Below are 9092 nucleotides of genomic sequence, written 5' to 3' on the forward strand. Positions count from 1 at the left end.
ACAGGTGGCTCCAAAGGGCAAATTCCAGAAGGCACAGGCACGCCCAGGACTTGGAGAATACGGCCTCTCATGGAATCTCCTTTAACTCTTTTCAGAACTTTCCGTTCCTAGGGCTTAGTCCATATGGCTGGCATGGGGAGATATGGCGATCCAAGGACCTGTGATGGAGGTCTCCCGGGTTTTGTCTGCATTGCCATCCAGAGTCTGAAAGCTTAAACAAGCTCACAACACAGTTTAGTAGATAAAAACCAAAAAGTAACATGAAGTTTTTAGATTTAGTTGTCAGATGTACTTCTCTAGCTGCTGAGCACTTTTCCTCAAATGATAGGCTTATTAGAAGCCTATTCCTCTTTTAATAAACCATTTTCCTATCACAAACCCTCTGCAACTTTCTTTTACTCTTTTCTGATTACCCTGATTCTCTCTTTCCCATTTGGGACAATCTTAGGAAAAGCTCTTCTTCATACAAAAATGCTTTCTTACTCTTACAGTATTTCCCTTCTTCATACTTGCACATTTATTATATCTGTCCTTTGTTCTGACATATTCATTTCTTAACCACGTGGTGTCTCCCTGTCTCAGGCAGCGCACATACTGGGTGCAAAGGTCAAGAATCTTCCTAGTCTTTCGGCTCTATTGTATTGGGAACTATTAGCTGCTCATCTACTAGGCTGCTTTGAAGTCACACACAAAGTTTATCTTCTCTGTATCTAGGCCAGATCACAAGGAGAGGGGGTAAACAGAGGCACCAGTTGCCTCCCTTGCAAGTTTTTAGGGCTAATGGCGTCAGCTGACTCTTAAGGCTTTTACTATAGGTTAATGATTAGACTGAAGGTCAGAGATAGAGAGGAATTCTGCGTTTGTAATTGCTGTTGCTGGAATGCTTCCACAGCATCTGAATTCTGACTAGATTTACATCTTTGAGCAAAGCCGAGGACGTTTAGAGGCTTAGACAAATTACTAGAAAATTTATTTTCCACAGACTCAGTTTCTCTCACAGTCCTGATCTTACATTACCGGAGCAATTCATGTGGAAAGTTAAAAGAATCATTACCAAAAGAATAATCGTTATGAAAGAATATCTAACAGTGGGGGAGTACTTTGGCCAGAGACAACACTTCCCCTCGTGGCTCTGCTTCTTTAAGCTTAGCCAATTTCTTGTGTGGGAAATATCTTCACACAGATACCAAGGAAAAGGAAGTAATGGCGGCAGCTAATGGCATTATATATAAATTATTACAAGTGATGGAGGAAACACTGTTCAATTTCAGTTTAATTCAGAACTTAACATTGGTAACTTTTGTTCCTTGTGTAGTACTGGAGATTGAAACCAGAGATATTCTACCTCTGAGCTTTTAAATATTTTTGTTTATTTTTTGTTTTTTATGTATATCTATTTTTATTGGTGCATTGTAGTCAAACATCACAATGGAGTACAAGACTTGTGAGGGTATACCAGCAACATCATCCAATTAACCCGTATCCCCTCCCTGTCCCATTCCCTCCCTCTCCCTTGATCCCATGCTTGATTTGGTGATTAACTTTGATTCATTTGTTTACATATATCATGCATTTTAAAGAGATTCCAGGGTCTCCGCGTGCTTCCCACTGACAGCATGGCACACTACAACTTCAAGAAGATTACGGTGGTCCCGTCTGCCAAGGACTTTATCGACCTGACATTATCTAAGACTCAACGAAAGACTCCAACAGTTATTCATATACATTACCAAATTCATCGCATTAGACACTTTTATATGAGAAAAGTTAAATTTACTCAACAGAATTACCATGACAGATTCTTACAGATTTTCCCAAATTGGATGACATCCATCCATTTTATGCTGATTTGATGAATATTCTCAATGACAAGGATCATTACAAGTTGGCTCTAGGACAAATAAATATTGCCAAAAATTTAGTGGACAATGTTGCTAAGGATTATGTATGGCTTAGGAAATATGGTGATTCCCTCTACTGCTGCAAACAGCTGAAGCACGCTGCCCTCGGCCTAATGTGCACTATCATTAAGAGGCAGAGGCAGAGTTTGGAGTATTTGGAACAAGTGCACCAGCATTTGTCCCATTTGCCCACCATTGACCCAAATACCAGGACCCTGATTCTGTGTGGATATCCGAACATGGGGAAGTCCAGCTTCATCAACAAGGTGACGAGAGCAGATGTGGATGTTCAGCCCTATGCATTCACCACCAAGTCTCTGTTTGTTGGGCATATGGATTATAAGTATCTGCGTTGGCAGGTCGTAGACTCTCCGGGGATTCTGGACCATCCCTTGGAAGATCGGAACACCATCAAAATGCAGGCCATTACTGCCCTGGCCCACCTCCGTGCCGCCATTCTCTATGTGATGGATTTGTCTGAGCAGTGTGGACATGGGCTGAAGGAGCATCCGACCTCTCTTCATCAATAAGCCTCTCATAGGTGTGGCAAACAAATGTGACGTGAAGTGACTCACGGAGCTTCCCGAAGAAGACCAGAAAATATTTGTAGACTTGCAGGCCGAAGGCTTCCCTGTCATAGAGACCAGCACCCTGACCGAGGAAGGTGTCATTAAAGTTAAGACTGAGGCTTGTGATAGGCTTTTGGCTCATCGAGTGGAAACCAAAATGAAAGGAAATAAAGCGAATGAGGTGCTGAACAGATTGCATTTGGCTGTACCAAACAAGAGAGATGATAAGGAAAGGCCCTGTTTCATCCCAGAAGGAGTGCTGGCGCACAGGAGGAGGATGGAAATTGCGGAGCAGCCCAAGAAGAAGCGGGATCGAGATCTTGAGCTGGAGATGGGAGATGATTATATTTTGGATCTTCAAAAATACTGGGATTTAATGAATTCTTCGGAAAAATACGATAAAATACCAGAGATCTGGGAAGGCCATAATGTAGCCGATTATATCGATCCTGCTATCATGAAGAAATTAGAAGAGTTAGAAAAAGAAGAAGAGCTAAGGACAGCTGCTGGAGAGTATGATAGTGAATCTGAGAGTGAGGACGAGGAAATGGTGGAAATCCGACAGCTGGCGAAGCAGATCAGAGAGAAGAAGAAGCTGAAAATCCTGCAGTCCAGAGAGAAGAATACGCGGGGGCCCCGGATGCCGCGGACTGCCAAGAAGTTTCAGCGGACGGTCTTGGAAAGCGAGATGCGCAGCCTCGGGGTCAACATGGACGACAAAGACAATGCCCATTATGCAGTGCAGGCAAGAAGATCTCGGAGCGTCACTAGGAAAAGAAAGCGGGAAGAATCGGTTCTGCCTTCTTCCGTAGCCCGGAGCCGGAGCTGCTCTCGCACTCCACGTGATGTTTCCGGTCTTCCGGATGTCAAGATGGTAAAGAAAGCCAAGACAATGATGAAGAACACACAGAAGAAGATGAACCGCTTGGGGAAGAAAGGAGAGGCAGACAGACACGTGTTTGACATGAAGCCCAAGCACTTGCTCTCTGGGAAGAGGAAAGCTGGTAAAAAGGACAGGAGATAGCATTCTGTCGGCAGACACAGTTGGCGAGACCGTCCTGTTTATTTCTCGGTTTGGTGTGGTATGGATTCATGAATTGGAACCCTAATCTATTAACTCAAAAGACCGTGGAAATGACTGAAGTGCTTGTTGCTTTGCTGAGAGCTGGTAAACTGTTTAGACGTGGGGAATTTTTGTCACTTCATAATACTACAGTTATGTGTAGTAGACTGTTACTGTACTTAATGGAGTTTCGATTGCTTCAGATTTGCAGATCTGAAAAATGTATTGGTGTGGTGAGGTTATTTTTGATCGTGAAAAAATTCTTTTATAAGATAGAAATTTGGCTCATCACACATGAATAGCCATCTTTGTGAGGAAAGCTTCTCCACTCTAGGGATGTAGGCAGAAGGTGGCCAGTCCTGTCCTGCAGGCTTGGGGAAAGACACATTTAGGGTGCTTTAGAATCCAGAGCGTAAAATACTCTCTTAAATTATTTTCTAGCCCATTTGTACAATGTATCATTGTAATCTATCTTCAGCTATTTTATCCAAAATAAACCTGTATAGGCAAATAGTTAAAAAATAAATAAATAAATTCCATCTTCCCACATCCCATCCCCTCTGATTGGTCACATTAATTGCTCTCTCATGGGGCCCTTTCTTCAACTAGATTTCCTCCTTACCCATTTCTTCCTAGTTTTTGCATATTAGGGAAAGCATCTGATTTTCTATTTTCTGTGATGATTCTTTAAGTATGCCACATTGCAAGTTCAGATCCTGCTCCTGAAGGCCCCGGTGCCAGCCTGGCCCCCTGGCAGACTCTGATCCCAGCCTCGCTGGCTCAAGTACCAGCCTTGACTCACAGCAGGCCCCAATCCCAGCCTCGCTGGCCCCAGTTCTGGCCTAACCCCTCAGTAGGCTTCGATCCCAGACTCGGAGGCCCCAGCAATGGCCTGGCCTCACGGCAGGCTCTGATCCCAACCTCACTGGCCCCGGCACAGGCCTAACCCCTCTGATCCTGGCCTCAAAGGCGCCAGCACCAGCCTTGCCCCATGACAGGCTCCAATCCTGGCTTCGTTGGCTCCAGCACCGGCCTCATCCCTGGGCAGACTCTGGTCCGGGCCTCAGAGACTCCCACACTGACCTTGCCTCAAGGAAGGCTCCAATCCCAGCCTCGCTTGTCCCAGTACCAGGCTCATCCCTTGGCAGACTTCGATCCCAGCCTCGGAGGCCCCAGCAGCAGCCTTGCCTCATGTCATACACTGATCCCAGCCTCACTGGCCCTGGAACCAGCCTCACCCCTCGGCAGGCTCCAATCCAGGCCTCTGAGGCCCCAGCACCCGCCTTGCCTTACGGCAGGCTCCAATCCCGGCCGTGCTGGCCTTGGCTCTGGACTCACTACTTGGCTGGGTCCAAGGCTGAGGATGGTCTTGAGCTTGCAATCCTCCTCTTCTCTCTCAGCTTTCCAAGTACTGGAATTACAGGTATGTTCCACCATGCCTGACTTAGTACTTACATTTCTAATTCGAACAAGTCTCTTTCTGTAGCCATTTGCTGCTACCAAGTCAGCTGTGGTGATATAAAGAATGCAGGATCTGCTGGACAGGTAAAAATCTACCAGTGTCAGGCCATCCTCAAAAATGTGTTTAATTTTCCCTTAAAATGGAGGAAATGAGCGCTGTTAACTTAGGCAATAGGTAGATTTTTAAATTTATCTTTATGACATATATATTTTTCTGAGTGTGAGTCTGGGGATGGGACCCAGGAGCATTTAATCTCCGAGCTAAACCCCCTGTCCTATTTTTATTCTTTAATTTGAAACAGGATCTCACTAAGTTGCAAAGGGCCTCACTAAGTAGCTGAGGCTGAGAACCATGATCCTCTGGTCTTAGCCTCCCGAATGCTGGGATAACAAGTGTGTGCCACCAGGCCAAGATTAAATTTATTTTTAAACCACGGAAAGGAAAGGGCATATGACAGAAGACAGGCCACTGACCTTGCATTTCCTGTGCCAGCTGATACCCACGCCATTTCTCATTGGCCACAATGTGCCCAAAAATATGTGTACTGGACCCGTGTGGTCAGGAGGATGCCTTTCCATAGGTGGTCTCGACCTAATGAGGAAAATGCAATTCACCTCTTAAGCCAGCCTTTCTGCACACAGCCCAAGGTACACTGGAAAGCCAGGGACTCTAGCAGGAGCCTGTCTGCTTAATGGTCTTTCAAAGATGGAACTGTGTGCTAAAGTCTAAGAACCTGGAGATTATGGCCCTGGCAGCTGTGATCCTCATTTTCAGAACTTGTCTGGCCTCTGATATCCCAGATTGTTCAGTGCCATGGCTCCTCTGTCCAGTCCAGGACCTGAGATAAGCCAGCAGGGAGACCCCTCCACCCCAGCCTAAGGATCAGGGAAGCATACTCCTTCCTGATTCCTACCAGCTGTGCAGGTCCAGTTTTTCTTCCTGCCCACCCTCCACCTTCCATGGCTCTGGATTGGCTGCCGTTTCAGAGAGTGACACCTGAACTCTCCAATAAGAGCTAGACAATGCAGCTGCTTTCCCATTGGTGGAGATTCAAAAACACCCGCTAGTTGCCAAGAGCAACATTTGTGAAAGCAACTTTGACTCTGATTGGTCGAGGCCTAAACAGAGCCAACGGCAGTTGTTGTTGTTGGACAGTCTTTTGAGAGAAAAGGCATCTGGATTTAAGCTAGAGAAAGCGCAATAGTGCGATTGGTGATAGGCTTCGGTCCCTGCCCTAGACCAGGCCACCTCCAGGAGCAAGGATGCTCCAGAGGCTTCAGAAAGGCCGCCGGAGCCTGTTGGTAAGTAGATCCCACTGGTCTTGCCCTCACCGGGTGGTGCCTAGAGTTAAGGGTAAGAAGTTGGGGTAGGTTAGGGGTTAGTCCTGAGACTAAGACTGAGGCAGGCGGGGCATGAGAGGGCGTGGTTTTCAGTTTGAGAAGACCTGAGTTTTCCTGTTGTAAAGAATCTCTGTCCTGGGTTGGCTGCAGACAGACAGGAATCACTCTGTTAGCAGCTTTTGCTCTGTGTTGGGGACTGCGCTCCTGCCAGGCGCAGACCAGCTCCAGTGCTGGATCCCCCATAGGGAATCATCTTGACTTTTCCCTTTTCCACCCACCCCATCTACCCATTGGCATATCCACCGATTCCACCCACCATATGTACCTGTAAGTGGTGCCCACCGACCTCCAGCGTCTGGCTGCCTGTCCTGCTCCCTAAACAGCTCCTCGCTAGCTTCTCTGCCTTCAGCCTTGCTCTCACTCGAGGTCCATTCTCTGCATGGCGTCAGTCATGCCTAACATGTGTCATGCCCTGGGTGGGATCCGCAGCACTATACCCCAGAAAAAGTTGGTAGAACCAAGTTGTATGAGAGCAGTAGGGAGGTATCAGAGGATTAGGGACCAGGACCCTTGAGGAAGAGAGAAAGACAGCAGGGGTGTTCAAAGGATGAGACGGGGAGTATGAGCACACAGCGACAGAGTGGGCATGGGAAGATTTGGAGGGAAGCAAGGCAGGCAGAAGGAACAGAAAAGGGGAGGCCGGAGTGGAGCTGGTGGGGCAGGGGCGGGCAGTTGAGGGCACTGGGTTCTAAAGGCATTGGCATGATCAAACTTGCGTATTATTCTTTTTGTGTGTGTTTTGTACAGGGGTGGACCCCAGGGGCTTTTCTACCTACAGGCTATACTCCCAGACCTATTTTATATTTTATTTGGAAACAGGTTCTCACTAAGTTGCTGAGAGCCTCACTAAGTAGTTGAGGCTGGCTTTGAACTTGTGCAATCCTCCTGTCTCAGCCTCCCAAGTGCGGTGATTGCAAGCGTCTGCCACCCCATCCGGCAATGATAATTTTACTAATTCAAATCAGCATGTTACTGAGTTTTTATCCAAAGCATTAACATTCAGAACAGTTTCCACTGTGTGCAGATATACACAACTGATTGACAGCCTATGGTGGCACTGTCTAGAAGTTAGACAGGTGACTGGCGTGGCCAGGGCAGCTGCTCTGGGAAGGACTACAGGGCCCCATGGTGGGCAGGTGCAGTGGCGCCCCCTGGTGGATGCACTGTCTGGCATATGGGGCTTGGGAATGGGAAGGCAGAGTGGGGCTCCTGGTGGGCTGGATCCCTGGTGGTCAGTACAGGTTTCCCTCCCACGTGGTGATGGTGATGGCGACAGGACCAGGTGATTCCCACCCCCCATGCCAGTGACCTGTGTTTTGTTTGTGCAGAAAAACATCTTCCCTTGTGTCCGGCCGGCAGCTGACATCGATCCCAAGCCAGCTGTGCCCTGCACACCTGCTCCCTGCAGCCCTAGCCAGTCTTCAGAGAGACCAAGGTGAGTCTCAGATGGCCAGGCACTGAGGTTATCCCTGGCTCAGCACCAGGTCCTGGATCCTGGAACTGTTCAAAGTGGCCAGAAAAATCACAAGACTTATCTTTAGAAAAATTTACCACAGTGCTGTGGTGCTGCACCTAATCTGGCTTCTCTGAGGGCTCATGGACTTGGGGATCTAGTCAAGTAAAGTGCACGATGTTCTCACATTTCAGGATAGGATGCAATTAGTATATTTTGAAATATAAGCATTAAAGTCCATATGCTTGGGTTAATACTACTTATTTTATTTTATTTTATTTTATTTTATTTGTGCTAGAGATGGAACCCAGGACCTTCTGCATGCTAAGCATGCTGTACCACTTAGCTACGCCCTCTCCACCCCTTTTATTCCGGAGACTTTTTTCTGTGTCCTCCAAGATTTTAGATACAGAGTTTGGAACATTTTTTTCTATACTGGGGATGGAACCCATGGTCATTCTACCTCTGAGGTATATTTTTATTCTTTATTTTGAAACAAGGTCTCACTAAGTTGCAGAGGGCCTCACCAAGTGAGACTTTCTGTGAACTTGAGATTCTCCTGTCTCAGCCTCCCAAGTACTGGGATTACAAATGTGTACCACCACACTAGGCTTGGAATATTTTTTCCATTCTTTCTTTCATTCTTTTGTTCTTTTCTTCTTTTTTAAAATGAGGATTGAACATAAGGACAATCCACCAGCCCTTTTTATTTTTTAATTTGAGACAGGGTCTCACTAAGTTGCTGAGGCTAGCCCTTAACTTGTGATTCTTGTGTCTTAGCTTCCCAAGTACTGAGATTACAGGTAAGTGACAGCACACTGTTTTGGGACTATTCCCAAATACACTGACTTGGAGCCAGGGATGGCGGTGCATGCCCTTAATCCCAGTACTAGGGATGCTGAGGCTGTCTTCAAACCTGCAATCTTCCTATGTCAACCTCCCAAGTACTAGGATTATAGGCATGGGCCACCATGCTGGGCTAGAATCCCTAATAGTTATGAAGTTCAGTTTATCAAGTTTCTTTACTGGATCATGCCAAAGAAATCTTTGCCTAATCCAAGGTCACAAATATTTTCTCCTATGTTGTCTTCTACAAGGTTTAGACTTGGGCTTCACATTTAATTTTATATTTTGTTTGATTTGTTTATTATTCATTGTAATTTTAATTTTTGTAGTACTGTGGATTGAATCCAGGGGCATTCTACCTCTGAGCCACACCCCTAGTCCTATTTTGTCTTCTTTAT

General features: G+C 46.4%; 1 protein-coding gene and 1 pseudogene across 2 annotated transcripts in view; one reads left to right on the forward strand and one right to left on the reverse strand.

Annotated features, from left to right (window-relative positions):
- The window catches only part of LOC308269171 (Fanconi anemia core complex-associated protein 24-like), a 75027-nt pseudogene extending 69445 nt beyond the window's left edge, over positions 1-5582 (reverse strand). The window contains exons 1-2 of the transcript in view: positions 5469-5582; positions 4989-5128 (exon numbers count right to left, since the gene is read on the reverse strand). The product of the transcript in view is annotated as a Fanconi anemia core complex-associated protein 24-like (transcript). The remainder of the gene's footprint in view (positions 1-4988; positions 5129-5468) is intronic.
- LOC308267616 (GTP-binding protein 4-like) lies at positions 1617-3494 on the forward strand (the record flags this gene model as incomplete). The annotated part of the gene is given in 4 exon segments (XM_080702453.1): positions 1617-1797; positions 1800-2406; positions 2408-2468; positions 2472-3494. Coding segments are annotated over 4 exon segments (1872 nt in total).
- Positions 5583-9092: the final 3510 nt, after the last annotated feature.

Source organism: Muscardinus avellanarius (genome assembly GCF_963383645.1).
Source record: "Muscardinus avellanarius genome assembly, chromosome: 10".
Classification (NCBI taxonomy): Eukaryota; Metazoa; Chordata; class Mammalia; order Rodentia; family Gliridae; genus Muscardinus; species Muscardinus avellanarius.